At 34.4% G+C, this 21,112-nt stretch overlaps 1 protein-coding gene across 4 annotated transcripts; it reads right to left on the reverse strand.

Annotated features, from left to right (window-relative positions):
- Positions 1 to 410: 410 nt before the first annotated feature.
- LOC101211434 (ultraviolet-B receptor UVR8) lies at positions 411 to 15,953 on the reverse strand. Of its 4 annotated transcripts, none has more exons than XM_031884375.1 (15): positions 15,456 to 15,947; positions 15,187 to 15,263; positions 14,872 to 14,965; positions 14,093 to 14,152; positions 11,353 to 11,454; positions 11,147 to 11,240; positions 9,529 to 9,571; positions 9,398 to 9,443; positions 9,264 to 9,310; positions 9,057 to 9,159; positions 8,385 to 8,439; positions 8,219 to 8,285; positions 7,774 to 7,810; positions 1,623 to 1,702; positions 411 to 858 (listed from the first exon to the last, which is right to left on the reverse strand). In XM_031884375.1, the coding sequence occupies exons 1-15, from the start codon at positions 15,703 to 15,705 to the stop codon at positions 739 to 741; spliced, it is 1,275 nt and encodes a 424-aa protein (XP_031740235.1). In that variant the 5' UTR covers positions 15,706 to 15,947; the 3' UTR covers positions 411 to 738. The 4 variants fall into 4 exon arrangements, with proteins under 4 accessions (XP_031740235.1, XP_011653923.1, XP_031740237.1 ...); XM_011655621.2 differs by having other exon boundaries at positions 14,872 to 14,947; positions 15,456 to 15,946; XM_031884377.1 differs by lacking the exon at positions 1,623 to 1,702 and having other exon boundaries at positions 15,456 to 15,953.
- Positions 15,954 to 21,112: the final 5,159 nt, after the last annotated feature.

The raw sequence follows: 21,112 nt of genomic DNA on the forward strand, positions 1-21,112 counted from the left end.
AGCTCGCCATAGTAGAACCATGGAGGGACTATAAGAAGACTTAAGATGATTAAGGTTGAGTTCTAGTGAGGGTACAAATGATTTTCTTCTCAAAAATGGTTGAGATTATCTAGAATTCCATTTAGAGGGAAGGTTTTCATTTGTTCTTCATTCCTTGAGATTCCAAAGCTCGGTACTGTCTATCAAGGCGAGATCAACAAGCAAGAAGCTCGAACTCTTTTCCAATCTCTCCGCTCAACTAATTTGACACTTTAGTTCTTTTCTAGAGTGGATTTTCATTGAAGAGAGGGCGGGCAGGGGGTGAACAAGGAGGAACCATTTTTCTTTCTTTCTTGGATTTTCAAATAAACAAATCAATTTACCATTTCAGATACTTAAGAAAGGAAATAAAAAGAACATTACAAAGATCATTGAGGTGTTCACACAAGGCAATGCATAAATCTGAGTATAAAACATCATGAATTTGAGCTGGAAAGAACCATTCCAGATTGAATGTTGAATAAATATCTCGGAATTGGGCAATCATCTCCCAGTTCCATGATTATTTCTGACACCAGAAGCATATCATATACAGATTTCAATTTTATTTTCCAGTGATGATGTATTTATATAAATGATACATACTGTGATGACTTTGGACCGAAAATTTATGAACACGCTTGGACCGAAAATTTATGAACATGCCTTGCTTGATTACTATTATACTTGGATGTATGTCGTGGTTAAAAGTTCAGAAACTCACTTGTATTCGAGTATTGCACCAGTATGGTTGAAACCACAGGAGACTTGTACTACCTTCACATTTTCTCCAAGGTCGATCTTTGTCGGTTTCACATAGTCAACATCACTTCCATGCCCCTAGAGTTAAAAACAAATCCTTTATGAGTACACATCACATTCACTGAATGAGTCCTAAATGTAGTCCAAACCCAAGTATTTGTAGGGAAACACAGAATACAGTATATAAAACATTTTATGTTGTGTAATGAATTATTTTCTAAGAGAGGGGAACTAATATTTTTACCTCAAATCTTATAAAGTGAAGCACCTGACAACTGAACTTTAAGTTCGATTGAAATTAACCCAACTGTGGTGGAGTTTTTATCTTCTGTTTAATTTCCACTATATTTATCCACAAATTTTAACATAAAGCAAGGTAAAAGATTTTTTTAACTCACTAATTTGAATAAAATCATGTGTTGGATTACATTAAAGCCCAATCAATACAGATAAACAATTGAAACTATAGTTAAAAACTGACAAATAAAAAGAAAAATAACAACAAAATAAAAATCAGTCTTAGTGTTGGAGAAGTTGAGAGTTCCACATTGGAAAAACCAAGAAGATTCATACTTCATATAAGATAGATGGGCTACTCCTCTTATTGCCAATTGGTTTTGGGATGAAACTTTGTAGTATCAAATTTAACCGGATTGATTTAGGTGTTTTAAGCTTCAGTGTTTTCCAGAGAGAGAGGATCCAAGTAATTCAAGTTACTTGGTTTATCTTGTGCTCCATCTTTTATGTTTCAGTATCATTTTGGTTATCCAGGTTCATTGAGCAGCAGAGTTATAAGAAGGCAGTGAAAACTAAAAGAAAGAACGAGAAAATGAGAAGCACACCAGCTGACCCCCAGAAGAATGGCCATCCACAGAAAACGTCCCGTGAGAACCTCCCCAGCCCCACGTGAAGATAGCGCCACCTGATTCAATTTAACCACAGAACTTAGTAAAACTTAAATACACAATGTTCTACACAACCGTTTAAATATCCTACTTGACTTTTTGTTACTTTCCTTCTGCCACTAAATCCCGTTTCTTTCTTCTTTACTCTTTTTTTTTTTAACTCCATTGTCATCCAATAGTCTACATCACAAAGGTGAAGCAGAGACATGCACCCTAGTAGTAACTAGTAAGTAAACAAATTTCTGTCTATGAACCTAAAAGCAAACTGTAGCAGGTTCATTTGAATTCGGAATGAAACTAACATTAATTTCCACTTGTTGGGTCTTCATGATATTTCAAGCCCACAAGTGAGGAGGAGTGTTAAATATTATATTTAATTTTCCTTACCCAATAGCTTAAGCTCTAGGGTCAGGTGTGTACAGCCCCTGAAAGCTAAAGCTCAAAAAGGTTCTGGTCAAATATTTGCTACCAAATTGGGCGATGGGAACAAGATTTCCTTCTGGAAGTAGGATTTCAAATCAGCCTTCCCTGTTATTTTCAGAATTCATTGGCCGAGGAGAGCAAATTCAATGAGCTCTGGAACTCAATCGAGCAAAGTTAGATTTAAAAATCAGAAGAAATCTGTTTGAAAGAGCTGAGTGAGTAGGTGAGATGTGTTTTGGCTGCAATCAGCAGAGCTTTAACCAAAAGTCAAATTGTATTGGGTAAAAGCTGGATAAGTTCGGATGTTCTCAACAGAATCACCCAATGTAGCCATGTTTCGTGCATGCTATGAAGAAGCGGTGGCATTGGCAAGATTGAATCCCTCTACCCATCAACCTAAAGCAAGGCTTAGGCATGGATAGAGAAGAGACTTATGTTGGCTGCCCTAATTCAGTTAAAGTCCAAACGTCAGAGTCCTTAGGGATTATGTTGACATAATGTATTCAGAATTATCCAAAGACTTTTCCTCCCGCAGGAGTCAAGAACCATAAGGTCAAGCTTGAGATTGGAGCCAAGCCTTATCAAAATTAGTTAACACGTGGTAATGAAAGTATTAGTTAACACGTGGTTCCATCTCAAAATTAAATAGTAAGGAGAAGAATAGCTCATCTATCTAATAAAATGATATAGTAGGAATTAGGGTACTATAGTCAAAATTTTAATTTATTAGGAGTAGGATTAGTTTCTTTTATTAATTAGGATTACAATTAGTTTCTTTTATTAATAAGGATTAGGATTAGTTTGCTTTTCAATTATAAATAGAGCACTTTTCTTCTTGTATTCACAACTTTTAAACATTAAAAGTTCTCTCATTTAGTATACATCAAATTGGCATCAGAGTAGCCGTCTGGCCCAATGTTGATTGCATCTAGTGGAAGACCGAACAACTCTTCGTGACACCAATCACAAGAGGAAACTTTGTGAGTTGTGCTTGTTACCGAACAACACACATCTAAAAAGAGGGAACCCTTAAAATTCCAAAAAATAAAATAAAATAAAATGATGAGAATCATGGTGTTCTACTCGTTTTAGAAGGACCAATTACAAGATCTAAAACATCAAAGATTCAACAATCATTCATTCTTCATGTACATGAATGTATAGGGTCAGTTCACCGTGAATTTCATGTGGCACATACTAATACAAGAGACGAAGGACCATTTGGAGTTTTGAAGGTCAATGTTTTCTCGATTGAAGTGGGACTATGGATAGACATTAAGCTTCCATGAAGCCAACAATTTGAAGACCTCGTGACTCACTTAATATCACATTTTTATTGAATTTTCATTTGTTTTAATTTAACAAGTTAGGATAACTACCATTAATAGCTTAGTATTGAAGATGATGGTTAGAAATTAGTTGTTGGAAGATAAAAAGATTAGTTAATATTTTAAAGACTTTTGATATTTTCATTAATTAGGATAGAACCTCTACAAGACTATATAATACCCGTATCCTTTCATTTGTAAAAACAAGACTTTTGAAGAATACAATTTGAAAAAATACAGCAGTTGGTATTAACAAGAAAGTCAAATTTACTCCAAAAGGCAGTGTTGAAATTCTAATTCAAAAGAAAATTTCCAGCATAATACTAACATTCCAAATTTTTAAAGAATTTTTATTAATTATCTTAAATTATTTGGATGTCATCCTGAGAGCTAAAATCGAATTATTAGATTAAGATAATTCATGTTGAAATTTATGCAATTTTAAAATAATTGATTTATCGAAGAAGATTTGGTTAATTAAAAGAATTGAGGACTTGAGTTGATTTGAGATCTTGAAAGGAAAAGTTGGTAAGGGTGGAATTGGAATTAATTAAGTATATTTATATGGATATATATATTTAATTAATCATATCTATATGATTTAACTAATTGACGTTGATTGTTGGGGAAGAGATGAGGAAATAATAATAGTAAATATTATTATTATTATTATTATTTGGGTTTATGAATGGCATTGGAATGCGTGAATTGAATAGAAAAGAAAAAAGAAAAAGAAGGTTGGAACTCTTCTTCTCAAGATAACCCTAGCCTTCGCTGTCCCACTGCGCAACTCGTCGGCCTCTCTTGGCTGGAGTGGTGAGTTTGATGGGTTTCCAGATGGGTTTTGAAATATCAATTAACGTTCTAAAGTTTCTAAAGTTGAGTTTATTTTTTAAATTAATTTGGGTTTTTCTTATTAAAGCCAATTGAAGACTTTTCTAACTCTAATTTATGGACCTCCCTCCAAGTTGGAAATTAGTTCTCAAGCAAATTGGAGAATTAGGGTTGGATTGTAATTAATAATTTTATCCAAAATAATAATTTTATTGGATATAATTATTGATTAAATTCATTATGTCTGGGTTGGATTTGAAAACTATTTTGCAACCAAGGCTTAAACTCTAAACTTAAGGAGGTGATTCTTCTAGTGGATACCCTTGACTTCGACACTCGAAAGTAAATAATTATCTTTTCTAGTAATAGTACCATATAAGCATGCTATTATATAATGGATAAATTTATATGTTATGTATTGTATGGACCTTATTTACATAGAAAAACTTTGGACTATGACATTATGCTAAAGCCTATTGATTGATGAATGCATGCTAAGATTAACGGTGATCGTTAACTCTCCTAACAGATTATGTACATCTTATGTTTTGAGTTCCTTCTAGATCACTACCTACGCCATGAACTATGTTCCTTCTGGATCACTACTTATGCTATGTTTTATGTTCCCTCAGGTTCACTATCTATGTTATGATTTGTGACTTCAAGGTTTGGATCACTACTTATGCTATGTTTTATGTTCCCTCAAGTTCACTACCAATGTTATGATTTGTGACTTCAAGGTCAGTACTTATGTCATATTATCATTCGTACATTATGCCTATGTTGGAATGTGTTTAACAACTCATGCAAAAGGCTCTAGTAGAGGGATTATTTACTGGACACTGTATATACTCACCCTTTTCATGTTTAACTTTTCAAGCAAAGGTAAGGGGAAAGGCAAGCTTTCGAGCGACAAGAAGTATCCGCTATTGACCATATGGAAACTACTTGGTTTATGCTTTCACTATTGATTTTAGAAAGTTAAGACAATTAGATTAGTAATAACCTCAACTTGATTTTAAAAAATTGAGGTCATTACAAATAATGTTGTCCGTGCTCGATTTTCTCAAAGAGCCTATCATTATCCACATTTGAAATGTGATCATAGTGATTATAGGGATTCCGACGAAGATTCTAAAGTAGTTTGGAACAAAATAATATGGACAAATTAAATACAACCGTGGGGAAAATATCAAGACAGATGAAACTTGTCTTGATGAACCTTCCTCAACAAGGAGAGGAAAACAGAGGAGATGAACGAAGAAGACCTACCCAAATAGCGGTGGGAAGAAGTTTTAGAGAAAAAATCAAAGGCAATTGGAACTCCGAGGAGAGGGATCAAATAGTTTTTCAAATTCCAAGATTCAAAGAACCCATCCAAGAAGTTCAAGACTTGATTTTCTTTCATTCAAAAGATAAGGCGATAGACCAATCCGAGCAGGAACGCAATATTTTCATAAATATTTTATATTATGACCAAGTCGAGGAAGTAAGACAAGAAGATAAAATCTGCATACCTTCATTCAGTGGCAATTGGGAGTTAGAAACTTTCCTCAACTGGATAAAAAGTGTAGTGAACTTTTTCGATTATATGAACACACCGAAAGAAAAAATTAAAATTAATTGTCCTCAAGTTGAAACCAAGGGGGTTGGTTTGGTGGAATCAAATTCAGTTGAATAGAAAGTTGATGAGCAAAAGTCCAATAAGAAATTGACAACGAATGTTGGAGATGATGGAAACAAAATTCTTACCACTAGATTCTGAACAAAATATTTATCAACAAAATCAGAAAAATATGCAAAAGATTCAAACAGTGGCTGACATTACTGAGATAATAGAAAAAAGACTGCAAAAACAGTCGAGAAAAACCTGTCAACGATTATCCATGAAGAAATACAAAGACTAGAAAGAAATCTCAATTTGAGAGCACTTCAGGGACAAAAAATGAAGAAGATGAGCCGAAAAAAGGTAAAATGTGCAAGGAAGAGCTCATTTTTGAAGAAGAAAGAAACTAAAGAAAGGAAAACAAATTTCTTTTCAATTTGGAGAGGCCGAGAGGGCAAGACCTAATTTGATGGAAAAATCGAGAAACCCACACAAAATTACATTTAGGTACTTAGGCAGAATTGCCGATAAGGCAAAGGTGACCGAAAATAAACACTGGTGAAAAGGAAGATGAAGGTCGCATGGCTAAAGAAGAGAATAGAGCAGAAATTAGCCTTGACCACAATTACCATAAAAGACAACGAGAGAATCAACACCTATGGTATGTAAAAAATGTGTAAGATTTACCTAGAATCGTTCAAGAAAAACTAAGATCAAGGTTATATCAAAAAAAACTTCCTCCATTCCTTGAGGAGTTTGCGTATATTTTAACAACAAAGGATCTTTTGAACAACATAATTTTAGGATTAATTCACGGTGATTTTGCTAAAAATGTCATTCCACTTTAAAAGATAAATTTTGGCTCGACTTGTGCAATTTGGATGTTGTTGATATTAGTTTTTCATAGCTGTTTTCGTTCAAGTGACTTACCGTTTTACTTTTACCTTCATTTTCGTTTTAAAACTCGAGGACGAGTTTTTTTTTTTTATGGATAGAATAATGTAGTGGAAATTAGGGTATTATGGTCAAATTCTTAATCTATTAGGATTAGAATTAGTTTCTTTTATTAATTAGGATTAAAATTGGTTTCTTTTATTAATTATGATTAGGATTAGTTTCTTTTATTAATTAGAATTAGGATTAGTTTCTTCCCCATTGTAAATAGAGTACTTGTCTTTTCACAATTTTTAAACATTGATTTTTTTTTAAAAAAGGAAACAGATCTCTTTATTAAATAGTTAAGTAATAATTAAGAGAATGTCCCATAAGGGATATACAAAAGCAAGAAACCTAAGGATTGGTAGGCGCCGTTTCAGGATTCTCATCATTCAAATATGAGATTCTCAAAATGCGTCCTCAAGATGTGCCGTTTTAGGGTTCTACTATTTCTTATTGAATTTCAATTTTATTTTATTGGACCAAATACCCGTTTGGGCTTTATGGGTTCACCATTCTTGAATGGATCTCAATTTCGTGCTGTATTGTCGACTCGAAAAGAGAAGGCATCCCCAACATTGGAATACCAATGAAGTTTTCAAGGCGACTAACACAATCACAATGTAAGATTAAAGGACCTTTTTGCAATGCCTACTTTTGAGAAAAGGATACCCACCAATACTTTGTCCCTCAGTCTCCTAGCCTAGGCTGTTTTGGCACTTTTGGAGCCTTTTATCAATGGAAGTGTAAGACCATTTCTTGTAAAAGAAAAAACGAATAAAAAAAAAAAAAAAAAAATCCAAGTCCTGTTCAAATCAAATTATAATTTTTAGTTTTTAAACCATATTTTTCTACGAATACAAAAGAATCTGCAAACTTCACCTAACATGAAAGGAGGTTTCAAGAAATAAGAAATTTGAAGCTTAAATTTAAATTTCAAGTTTCATTTGAGAATTCTTACCTGAGATAGCTGCTGTGTGTTTCCATCCACAAGATACCTGAGAAACATGATTATTAAACATATTGAACAGAATGAATTATAATAAATAAAGGGTAGTTGTTTTAAATAGCAAAACTGCTAACATTTAAAATATTTACAAACATAGCAAAATTTCACTATATTTGAAATCAGTCCATAAACAGACAAATTGTATTAAAATAATAATAAAATATGAATCCTTCTATTTTTTCTTTATTTTTTAGAGAAAAATGTCTTTTGACTATTGTTTGTTCTCATGTATGAATTAATTTTCCTTTTATTTTGGTCTTTTCAGATCCTACAATAGTTAAAGGGAGAAAGCAATTAAGAATTAGTCTTCACAATAGAAAAAAATTGAAGTTTCCAAAAGGAAAAGTATTGATCAAATCATTCAAGTAATTCTGATTTACGAACGTTAAGCTCCTACCTTGCTTACAGGAGATTTTGAAAAGGGACCTTCAACTCTTTCAGGGAGATGAGAGACACTTGTGGACCTGAATAACCAGATATCACGAATACAGCACCTTAACTACTGAGCCTTCAAAATTAGAAAAGAGGTTCTAACTATAAAATATTATTGAAGTGAAGAGTACCCATTCCCAAGGCAACCGTTCTCATTCGAACCCCAACTGTACAGGTCCCCACCTTCTGTAACAGATAAACAAAAAAAAAAATTGAAGATGAAGACTATGTTCAAAATCTCAAATAAGTTCTCTGATGAATAAAAAAATTACACGAAATCATATAGAGCCATCCATCATTAAAACAAAATATGAGCAGTCCATAGTGAAAATAAGATCAATCTCCGTGCACACGGCTGTCCAATAACATGTTCATACTAACACAAAGAAACACCTGCTTATCCAACTTTATTGTTGAATGTCATAATGAAACAATAGAAAAATGAAGCAAAGACATCAGAAAAATTATATTAACTCCCTTATAACCCCACCTTTATAAATGATTGTTTACTGGCTAAGAATAATTCTAATATATAACTTGCTCAGATGAAAGAAAAAACCTATATTTATGCATCAATGTCACAATGTACACCTTTTAACGTCATTCATAAATATAATGCTCAGGTCAGCTAGTACATTAAATTACACAAAAATGCGGAGGAAGGCCAAGTCCTATGCTAAGAGGGATCAGCAAAAATCTTTTCCAAAAGACACAAGACTCAGCTAATATCTAGTTTCCAAAGTTTATTAAGCTACATTTCGGGAAAAATTACAATTCTCAAACAATAAAAAGAATAAAGTTACTTGTTAGGACACACGTGTGATAACCACCACATGCAACTTCTTCGCAGTCCAAGAGTGTGCTGATCAATGATGGTGTTGTTGCCTTGTTTGCCTCACCAAAACTCTATATCATACCATTCATAATTTATATGCAATTACATAATGCAAAATGTAGCTTTACTTGATACACACACACACACACAATTCAAATATGGAATTGGAACTTGCCACTCTGTTTGTTGCCCTTTCACCAAATATGTAAACAGCTCCATTTTCTGTTAAATTTCTGAAGCATTAGTAAAACAATGCATCAAGAGAAACAACGTTTACCATAAAAATGAAAGGAATGAAATTGAAACAACCATCTACACAAGCCGAGTGCAGCATCCCTGCTGCAACATGTTTAACCTGATAAAAATACATAAACGAATAAAAGGATTAAAAAAATTGTTAACTAAAGGGGATGAATGGAAGGTCACTATGGAAACATTACCTTAATCCCCTCAAGTTCTTTAATTAGCCTGGGTGTATGTTCACTACAAAAGCATATAGAATTCATAAGAACACAAGAGACAAACAATAAGATGTTGGCTTTTTAGCCCTTAATCTCAAATTAATTAATTTTAGTTAATTAATGTTTTGATGATAACAAATCTAAATTTTTTTGTTGACAATTTTATTATTTTGAATAGTTCATACGGTAGAGGTCAGAACTGATGCCCCTTGAATCACCCAAATTGGAGTTCAAATGAAGAAAATAATGTAAAAAGAAGCTTAACGAAAAATACCCAATATGGTGATGTGGCGGCCAAATAATCAAATTAAACCAATTAGAAAAAGCCACTTGGAGAAATTGAGGGGTAACACACGTGTGGCTTTTGATTTTTGGATGGCTTTAAAAAGAAAATGAATTTAATATTACTGTTTATCATTGTGTCTAATAGCTAATTTTTTTAAAAACTGGTGGTTGTTTTTATTGGGCTTTAAAAATAAATTTTAAAGAATATATTATTATATTATTGTTTGTGTCTAACGGCTAAATGAGTTTATATCTCCACCATCCAATTTTCTTTTACTTACATCCAATGACCCCATGGTTTTGGATTTCAATATCTTCCCATCTTTTTAAATACTTCATTTTCTCCAAATTTTTAACGATTTTGTTTAACTTTACCATCCTCAAAAATTGCAAAAGTTGTCCTTTCTAAAGCTTCCAATTTTCATTATTTTCATCTTGTCATTGAGAGAATTCTTATTGTATTGTGAGGATTAATTTAAAGTTGTCCTTTCTAAAGCTTCCAATTTTCATTCTTTTCATCTTGTCCTTGAGAGAATTTTTATTGTATTGTGAAGATTAATTATTGCGAGCTCAAAATTGTATACTCACTCTTTTTAGAGAGTTTTCTTTTGTGTGATTTAAAGCATAACATATTTTGACGGTTGGATCATAACCTGTGGAAATGATCGAGTTTGCTCTTGAACCCAAAAAAGGAGTAAGCAGCAGTTCAGTTCTAATCCGTGGAATGAGTCAAAAGGAGGTTTTCAATCAAAATCCCAAGAGATGTTTAGGAAGTGGACGTAGGACGAGTTTGACGAAACCACTACAAAATTGCAGTGTTTCTTCTCCGACTCTTTTCTAGTTATTTTTGCATTTTAATTTTAGTTATATATTCTTGTTGGTTGAGATTGATTGTATACACTATTACATACTTTTTAACAATCTTGTTATTTAGCATAAATTAGCTAAATTTTTTCTACTTAATTTAAAAATTATCTAACTAGTTTAATTTGGACATATTTATTAAAAAGTTTTATTAAACCCTATTCACCCCTTTAGGATTGTCATATCGGTCCAACATAAGATGTAATATGGATCTATTTGCTGATGTAATATAGATCCAAAGAAAATTCAAAGTCAATAATAACTACGTGCAATAAGCTAAAAAAGATGAGTTTGGTCAAATGCAAATTTATTCTTTAATTTTCTTATTTGTGGGCTAGATGAGAAAGGAAAGGGAGATGGCAAATCCGCATGGTACCAGATGTTTCTTTTTTTTTCTTTTTTTCTGTTATCACTTCTTTAAGAAAAAAGTATAATTCCACTAAAGTACCTGGTACTTTTTAGAAAACCCAAAAATGTTGACTCGTGCCCATGACCCAATCTACCTGATCGTCCATCTCCCCAACTAAAGACTTCACCTCCATCTGGTAAAAAATATAAACATCGAGAGAAATATAATATCATAAATTCCAAGTTCAAAAAGAAAACAAGAAAAATGGTAGAACTACTAAACTGAATTTTTGTAGGATTTTATACCAGCAACAGCAATCGAATGATCCGAGCCCAAAGCAGCCCTCTTAATTACAATCCCATCTAAGCTATCTACTTTTGTAGGTAGGTGTACCGCTTTAGCTGACTCTGTATGACAGTACAACCTTCTTTATATTGATTTATTTTTCGAGATAACAAGAGCACAAAATAACAAGATAACCCCCAAAAAAAAAAAAAAAAATCCCAGCCAATTGTGATTCCTAATACTCTCTGTTAAATCCCCCGTCCTTCATACATATACAAAAAGGGTAAAAATGGAAACTCACAGAATATGCCAAGGGAGAGCTGAGAAGAGAGGGTAAGAAACACCTAAGGAATGTTTTGGGTAGGAAAACTAGGTCTGGATTTTGGTGAAAGCTGTTATAGGCTTTTAGGAGAAGTTGCCAGCTATTATTGAAGGGGCTGGATTTTTCTTTTACAATTCCTATCATCTGGTTCCCTATATTACTTGTTATTTTGTATTCCTTGTTCTATTATTTTATTAATGTACTATTTCAGAGTACTGTCTTTGTTTGGCCGTTTGTTAAGAGCTTTCTGAGTTTCAGGTTTAGAATCTTAACAAATTGGTATCAGAGCCAATCATTCTGTGAAGGAAACGATCCATGGCTCAAAAACAGCTTGAAGAAAGAATGAAATCAACCGAAAGGGAGGTTATAGGCCTCAAGGAAATTCTTGGAATAAAGGATAGTGTGGACTTTAGCTAAAGAAATGAAAAGGAGCATGGTGAGTAGGAGAAAAGAAGAGTCAGGAACATCTGACGTTTTGGTGCGCAAGACGAAAGAGAAAAGGGAGGAGTTAGAAATGCCTTCAACGGCCAAACCTAGGTCAGTAGATAAAAGCAAATATAAGAAGTTGGAAATGTCCATCTTTAATGGAGTGAATCTGGAATTCTAGGTATACAGAGATAAGAACGTCTTCGAGATCAGTAACTTAGATGGAGAAGTCAAAGTTATCACGGTAAACTTCGCTCAACGTGAAATAAGTTGTTTCCGTTGGAGTAACGATCGAAAGATGATAATGTTAGGGGAAGACTTGAAACAAAAGTTGTGCAAGCATTTCAAAACTATCGTCGAAGGAAGTTGGCGAGTTCGACTAATTAGGATCACACAATACGGGCGGGAACCAAAGTTGCAAGCGAAATTTGTGAGCCATTATCCGGGAACTTTGGAAGATGGTACGAGGGAGACCAAGCTAATGAATGACCTAAAAGGTTGACCTAAAATTGGCCCTTAGTGAAAGAGGAGCCCATGGGTCGGGTACGAGGGAAGCCCAATCTTCGAAAACCCATCAGAATTTCACAGAAAGAAACAGGGTAAAAGGGAGAGAAAGCCAGGCGTGATTGATCATCATACCCATGCAAGGGAATTACACAAAAAAAAAAGAACCTCAAGTCAAGCATTTATCCGATAACAAGATTCAATCACGACGAGATAGGGGGTTGTGTTTACGGTGCAACGAAAAATGGTCACATCACTCACATGTCAATAGGTGTAAGGCGAGAGCAAATAGGGAGTCAATGATTTTTTGAACGAATGAGGAAGAGAATTTGGAACCGGTATTTGAGACCAGGGGCGAACGGAACTGTAGAGCTGAAGACCTTAAAGGCAACTATCCTTAGCAAGAAAGAGAAGTGAAAAACTAACACCAAAGTTCTATGGGCCATATGTTACAGAAAAAGTAGGGGCAGTAGCTTATCGTCTTGTATTACCACCGGAAGAAAGCATCCACGATGTGTTCCAGGTGTTGCAATTGAACCTAAAATTGGGGCAGAATCAACGAGTTCAACACATACCTCCAGCAGTAACCAAAGAATTAGAATTACGGTTTTGGCCCGAAACAGTTTTGAGGGTAAGATGGAGTAAGGAGTTAGCAGTAAATGAAGGGCCGAGCAAGTGGAAGCGCGTTCCAGACAGTGAAAAGACTTGGGAATCAGTGTACTTGAAGAATCAGCAATTTCCCTCCTTCCACCTTGAGGACAAGGTGCATTTCGAGGCATGCACTAATGTTAGATCCCCAATCCTTCATACATATACAAAAAAGGGTAAAAAGGAAAACTCACAGAATATGCCAAGGGAGTGCTAAGGAGAGAGGGTAAGAAACACATGAGGGCCCACTGGAGACATGGATATAAATAAGGAATGTTTTGGGTATGAAAACTAGGTCTGGATTTTGGTGAAAGTTGTTATAGGCTTTTAGGAGAAGTTGCCAGCTATTCTCAAAGGAGCTGGATTTTTCTTTTACTATTCCTATCATCCACTTGCCTATATTACTTGTTATTTTGTATTCCTTGTTTATTTGTGAACCTTAGGTTATTTTGTTAATATACTCTGAAAGAGTAATGTCTCTGTTTGACCCTTTGTTGAGATCTTCTGAGTTTCAGGTTTAGAATCTTAACACTCTCCTGATAATCTACTGTTTCACTTCACAAACATCAATACCACGCTCACTCCCATCTATCTAACATCAATACCCACATTTCACTCCCATATACAGGTATCACATTCCCCTTCCCATCAACAAGTTTTCAGGTGTCAATTCCCTTCCCACCCTTTCTAGCATATGCTACTACAGTTGGATGACTAACAACAACCAAATGAGACCATTTAATTATTTCATTCCCCATTGACTAACCACCACTCCTACAAAAACTTCAATTGCAAATGGGATTCTTTGATTAGCAGAACTGTACAACGCAAGAAGAATATTTTCAGAATCTAGTGCTTACTTTTTCCAAGGCCAAGCTGTCCATTTGAATTCACCCCCCACATATACAGTTCTCCATCAGCTATAAAGAATTAAATATGAATCAACAAAAAAAGCTAAAAAAGAAAAGTTAATGGATAATTGCTTTTTGAGAATTATATAATAGAATAAAAATAATAATTCATAGTATTCACAATATCCAATAGCAGTTAACTAGGGGAATAATGATCCATTATATACAACAGTAGTACCTTACCCACACCCAGATGATTCTTTACTGAAGGGTATCAAAGAATTTTTTTAAGAAACTTAACTGTAACAGTAATATTTTATATCTTATATGTCATTTTAACATTATACAGAAATATATAAAAGGCAGAAAATTAAAATATATATTATTTATATCATAGGAATTACAAAAAGGTCTCCTCAGTTTACATGATTGGTGGAACGATTATAGTTGCAAAAGTTTTTATTGAAAGAAGACCACCTGAAGGAGGGAAAAAACACACACACACCATACATTGTCCAAAATATTTCCAGAACATCTATCAACCTCATCCAAAATTCTTCTATGCCTAATATCCAATAGGGTTATCATTCCTCAAAATAGCCCTAGAAGCATTGAGTCATACGATCTTACTTTTCTGTTGAGAGGGATGCAATATGCTTCTAGGCTGCTTTACCAAAGTACAAACTAGGGACTTGAGCTAACCAATACAAATTAAATTACTTCTAAAAGAAGTTAGCAGTTCAATTTTAGTCACCACTCAAACAAATCAAGCCAACTGCAGAGCAGACCTGTAACAACACAAGAGTGATTATATCCAGCTGAAATATGCATAGCTTCTTTCGGAATTCTAACCTCAACAGGCTCCTGCATCAAGATGCAATGCTGATGTGTGATAATTAACATTCTTCGTACAAAACTTAAAAAGAGAAATACAAGACCCGAAAACATGAGATGGCAACAAGAGGACTCCACAATAGGAGAAAGATAGAAAGGGAAAACTTATACAAAAACTGCAGGAACAATTGCTTCTTCAAATTGTGCAAAATGTAGAGACCAAAAACTATCGCGTGTAGATAATGATGATGGAGTATGAGATAACATACCGTAGAAAACCTTTTCTCATCTGAAATTCCCAGCTGCCCAAAATTATTAAGACCAGTAGCATAAACCCGTCCAGATTCTGCCAAAGGAGGGGGTATAATTCGTGAGCTTTTACTCGTACACAGCTGACATCTTCACAAACATAGGAGATTGCTCTCAACATCTGCGGGACTCGAAACGTAACACAATGTCCCTCAAATAGATAACAGATACATAGCACTACAAATCCCATAACCAAGCCGTAAAACTACAAAGAAGGGAAGTTTAGAACCTGTCAAGAACAGAGTGTGAGCACCGCCACAAGCTATACCCTTAAGCATTTCTCGATCGAAGGAAGAACAGGGGACAGGGCTCCACTGAGAATCCAAATTACCAAGCCCCAGCCTCCCGAAATCGCCATTACCCCATACTGCTCCAAATCTCTTCCCTGAATCGCTGGCAAACCATCGGGTTATTTTTCTTTTCCAGGTTTCCGAATTGAAACCGATTATGGACTTCGTTAAAGGCCTTCGGGTTAGCATTGCTTTGCTTAAGCCGATTTCTGTGAGGAAATTGTTGTGGCGAATGTGAAGATCAAGACGAACAGCTGCCCTGCATTCATATGGATTTTTCTCGAATTGGGTCTCTGATTTCGCGGCGAAGAAAAGTGGGATTTAAGAAATGGGTTTTGATCGGTGGCAAGGAATTGTGCTACGTCTTATGCTAGAAGAAGAAGCAATTAGAGTCGGTTAGTTTAGGGTGGGAAATTGCATAATGTACATTGAAGTTTCTGCCTTCCAATGGACATTAGTTTCTAACCATAAGTGTAATTAATTTTTTCTTTTTTTTGGAAAAGTATTGTAATAAATACTGGACGAGGATTTGAACATGTGACATCTTGAACATAGTCAGTTGAACTAAACATATATTGACTTAATTCCTTCTCGTTGATTCAACCGTTTTCTTCAAAAAAAAAAGAAAAATTCTTAATTTTTCTTTCCACTTGATCCTACACCATTTTGATGTCAACAAAAAACCTAAAAAGTTAATTCCTAGGGAGGTGGTTATTATAGATTGGTTCAATAGTGTTCTCTCCCAGAAGAATATATTTGGTAAATACCGGTGAGAAACTCAAAGGTATATAAACCAACGTTTATATATATATACATGTAGATAACCCGTTCAAGAAGTAACCACTCCCTTGCCATCTCTTCATATGCAAAGAATTCTCGATGTGAAAACGCAGGGATAAAAGGTTGATCTTTGAATAAGAAAAAGAGTTGACCAGTCGAACCTCAAATGAATTGGTTTGTTAGAAAAAAAGTATAGTTCTTTAGAAGATATCTTGTCTACATATGTAGAGGTAGAATGTGCAAATTGCATAAATTGATGTTGGATCATAGTGATAACTTGTAGAAATACAAGTTATTATAGTCTCTTTTATTAGAACAACAAGACCAAAACACACAAGAAGAAGATCAAAACACGTAACTTATATTGCAAATTTATATGTATTCACAAATATACTTTACATAAGCATTATGCCTCTTTTACACGGTTTTAGTGTCTAACAGGTCTATGGACAAAAGAAGAAGTTAGCAAATCACTGAACTTTTCGTGAGAAAAATACGAAAGAATATCAAATCACAATGCGAAAAGTGATTTTCTAAATGACAAGATTGATAGTTGGAAATTATGTGACATGCCACATACAGTTTTCAGCGTGCAACGTCGAAAAGTTCTAAAGAACATAAGTTTTCCTGTCAAAAGCTGCCTATAAAAGGACTTCTATCTCTACCAAAGAGAAGGAGACCTGTGTGGGCCAGAAGAGAGGTCTAAATGGACTTAGGCCAAACCCTAGAGAGAGATGGAAAAGATTAGTCTTTCCATACTCTGTAAAGAATTTTTCTTCTTCTTCGCCATTCAGTCTATAAAGCAAAAAAGCTTAGAGTCTGGGTAGGAAGGGTCTATCTCACACCTACCTTAACTTGTAATCTTTTCCATTCTCTTTTCCTTCCATTTTTTTTTATATTTTTTTTGTAATATATGTTGTTCATATTGTATAACGGTCAAAAGCCTACATTCTTTAATATATTACATGTTTATACTTTTCAATCCATCACTTCTCTACTGTCCATCGGTCAATGTGTTATTGGTAGTTTAACTTTGTGAGAAATTATCGATAAGAAGTCTAGGTTATAACTCTTATCACATTAGTTAAGCTATGTCCATCTCTTGGCCATCGTCAATCGCCAACTACCCAAGAGGGCAAGTAGCAAGAATAAGGCTAATGCGCGCAAGGAGGAGTTTGGCGACAAACTTCACCTTAGCGAGATAACTTCTTTCATTTGTATCCCGAGGGACGAACAAGTGTGGATATTAGACACCGAGAGGTTGTTGTCCTTAATTGTGAAATTTTATATGTTTTATAAGTGAAATCTTCTAGATATATCTCTCATAAGCCCACATAGTCATATGGATCTCGAGAAGTGACCATGTGTGGTGTTTAATAACTCTGAGAGGAGCACGCCTTAACTATAAGTTGGTTGAATGAGATATATCGCATCGAGGTTGTCACATTACTTAATCGCATTACAATGCATATACATTCCTTTGCTCTCTCTCATACAAGTTGGTTCACATTTCCATCTTGTCATCCACATTCCTCTTTGCATAATTCTCTAGGTGTACATAAATATGTAGAGTTCATTCTTGTATTCCTTATACTATTTAATTAATTCTTTTATATTGCCTAAATGATAAGTAATCTCTATAACTAATATCTTAAATCAATTCCCTGTGTTCGACCCTGAAACAGTTAGGTAAACCTACTGTTTCACTTGCATTTGGACAAGTAGTAGGAAAACTTGTACTCAATGAGGACTTAGTTGTCATGCGATATGGAGAGACACAGTGAGCAATTCACATATAGTGAACATGTTCAGTGATATATCGCCTAGACTGAATATAATTGTCATTCATCATTTACTAATACTAAGTCCCGGTTGTTGAAGAGAAACAACACCTTAACACCAAACAACCCAACCACATAGCTCCAACAACAGCATGGTGCTATCACATTGTAAAAAAATTGTTGTGCTACAGCCAATCTTTGAGTGTGTTTGGATTACCTTTTAAAGTGTTTAAATTTGAAAAAGAAAATCATTTTCAAAATTTTGAGGTGTTTGTGTAACTTTTCAAAATGCATTTTAAAGAAAACAACTCATAACGAAATTATGTATATAAACACCTATAAAAGGATCTAACCAAATATGCAAGTGTTTAAATTCTAGACGTATTTTTAAAAAGATGTTTAAAAGAAAATGTATTCTTGAAAAATATTATCCACCCATGAACCAAACATACTCTTCATGAATTGAACTAACATTGTGTGAAAAAACTATCACATAGATTTATTAAAATCTACAACAACAATTTATGGAAGGTTGATAGCCACAAAGTGGATTCCATATTTTAATTTCTCTATTACAAGAACCCAAACTCTCTTCAAAAAGGGGATGGTGGTGGAGGAGATGAGAAAGAGAGGCCTAGAAGATAGTTTCTCAGAGGAAGGAAAGTTTAAAAAGACTCCTGGAACTTCCAACAATCTCTTCTCTGTAGCAAATTACTAGTATTAATGGAATATATCTTTGAGCTTATAAGATTGTAACATAGATCCCTCTCCCTGTTAATTAAGGGGTTGGTACCGAAAGACTAGGCAGAGAAGCTGAAGATGAGGCGAGCAAGGTATTTGTGGACAGTGAAGAGGAAGTTGATTGAAGTCATGGAAAAGGTGTTGAGGTTGGCATTGAAAAGGGTTAGGCGTCAAAGGTCTGAACGTGGCGAGATTTTGGGTAGAGACATTGGCTGCCTAAAGGGAAAAGTGGAAAAGGGAGAAATGTCATGTAACTAGGATTTTGAACATTTGATTTTTATGTGCCAAGATTGAGGAATGTTGAATTGAAGATAAGCCAAAGGTGTGACATCTGTTGGGATTTAGTAAGAGGTGGAGCCAAAAGAAGGACTAAGGATTTGGGTAGTGTTAATCTTCAAAGATGAAAGGAGAAATGAAGGGAAGACTGTAGTGCTGCTAGAGTTGGAACTTGTGGATAAGGCGTTGGTCCGGTGAAGAAGAGGTGTTGAGTTCATGAATGACTCTTCCCAAACAAAACCTTGCTTGCAGTGTGTTTTAATTGTGTTTGATGTAAATAAAACTTAATAATTATGTTTGAAGTTTGCTTCTATCATCTTGTTGATTGAAACCTCTGTGTGGCGACAAAAAACGTTCGTTTAAATAGTGGACTGCCGAAACGTCACCTACTTGTGGTCGACTGAAGAGTCTATGGGTCGTCATCGATGAGAGAACGCAAATATTTTGTGGGCAACGACCAGTGAAGATGGAGAGTTATGGTTGTGGGTTGGCGACAGGTGGAGAGATGGAAATGGAGATGGTGAAAATGGCGTGGGCGTGAGGGTTTGGACAGAAAGGAGAAAAATGAGAAGTGAAGAGGAGAAAGAATTAAATTTTAATTATACCTAAATGTCAAGGTAGACGTGTATCAATAAAAATAATAAACCATTTTTTTCACTGTCAAAATTTTAGGATCCCAAACATCATTGATAATTTGAATCAATATGATGTAGAATTTGAATCAAATAGACGAGATGAACTGACCATGTGATCAAAGGCTCCAAAATAGATAATCCACGGATATGAATTCTTATAAGAAAACGCATGAGGATAGCTATCTATTTGTGCCAAGAAAACACAAAGATTACCAAACGAGACATTAGGTTAGTTATTGAGTTTGATTAATTTGTTCCATGGGTAAGATTGAACAACACCCAGTCTAAACTAGCCAAGTTCAATTGCAATACGACCTACAAACTAGAGATCTGAATGAGTTTACGATGGAATTTCAGTTGAGGCGATGCATAAAGCAACAAAGTATAATTTCATCGAGTTTAGGTTGAAAAATCCCACTCAATTGTGTGGGTATGAAAGTTTACAACTAGAGAAGACAGTTGTAACTCACCATCTTCCCCTGCAAATAGGAAAGTTTAGTCTAGAAGTAGAATGTGCCATTGATTTTAGCGTTTAGGGTTCTAACAGTGGTTAGGATTGTGCAACTATGATTAAAAATATTGATGTACAATAGAAAACACAAATTTTTGATGATGTTTGGTGAGTTGTGGTCGGCGACAACGATGGAACAAAAAGAAGCAACTGACGAGGACCACAACGACGTATGATGAATGGTGGTCGACGATAGTGATCAGTCAGAGTTGTACGATCAACAATGGTTGTAAGGGTTTTAGGGTTTTCTAGGTTTTAAAAAAACTCGGGTTTTTTTAGGGTGTCAAGAACCTTCATTGATACCAACTTAAAAAGGGGAATGAAAAAGTTTAATATTATTAATCTATTAATTAAACCAACAACAAATAAAGAAAAGAACAAAGAAGAAAAGAATATAGACATTAAATTTTTTTTAAAAAAGACATAATACATTTTTGGTGATTGAAATTTGAAATTATATCTATTTGATCTCTAAAATTTGATATCAAATTTCAAGATAGTTGTAATAATAAGTTATACATTGATCATTAGTTAACCACAACAAAATGATGTGATAGTTAAATATGATTAATCAGCAAACTAATTCGGCAAAAAATGATTATAATATTAATTCTTTTTACGGTGTGTTGCAAGTTTTTAACGTTGTTGTCGGTGTTGTTGCTAACGAAAAACAAAGATGAATTTAACCATCACCCTACATTTTAATCAGTATTCACAACATTTCCTTTTTCCGTTTTTCCTTTTGTTTCCTACAACCTTCATAACCCCCTAAATTTTTTTAAAAATTTGTTATTTTTCTTTTTCCAACCAATATCATCACTTACATACCCTCAATTTGTTGTTAATAGAGTGAGAAAGGGCAATAGTAAGTT

The sequence above is a fragment of the Cucumis sativus genome, chromosome 4, assembly GCF_000004075.3.
Source record: "Cucumis sativus cultivar 9930 chromosome 4, Cucumber_9930_V3, whole genome shotgun sequence".
Classification (NCBI taxonomy): Eukaryota; Viridiplantae; Streptophyta; class Magnoliopsida; order Cucurbitales; family Cucurbitaceae; genus Cucumis; species Cucumis sativus.

What these genes read in the sequence shown, in the direction of transcription:
- LOC101211434 (XM_031884375.1), bottom strand. Translation starts at nt 15,705, where the DNA reads ATGCTAACCCGAAGGCCTTTAACGAAGTCCATAATCGGTTTCAATTCG. An exon ending in ACAGCTTGGCCTTGGAAAAA is followed by an intron (nt 11,455 to 14,092) that starts GTAAGCACTAGA and finishes ACTGTCATACAG; the next exon opens with AGTCAGCTAAAGCGGTACAC. An exon ending in GGTTTTCTAAAAAGTACCAG is followed by an intron (nt 9,572 to 11,146) that starts GTACTTTAGTGG and finishes ATGCTTTTGTAG; the next exon opens with TGAACATACACCCAGGCTAA.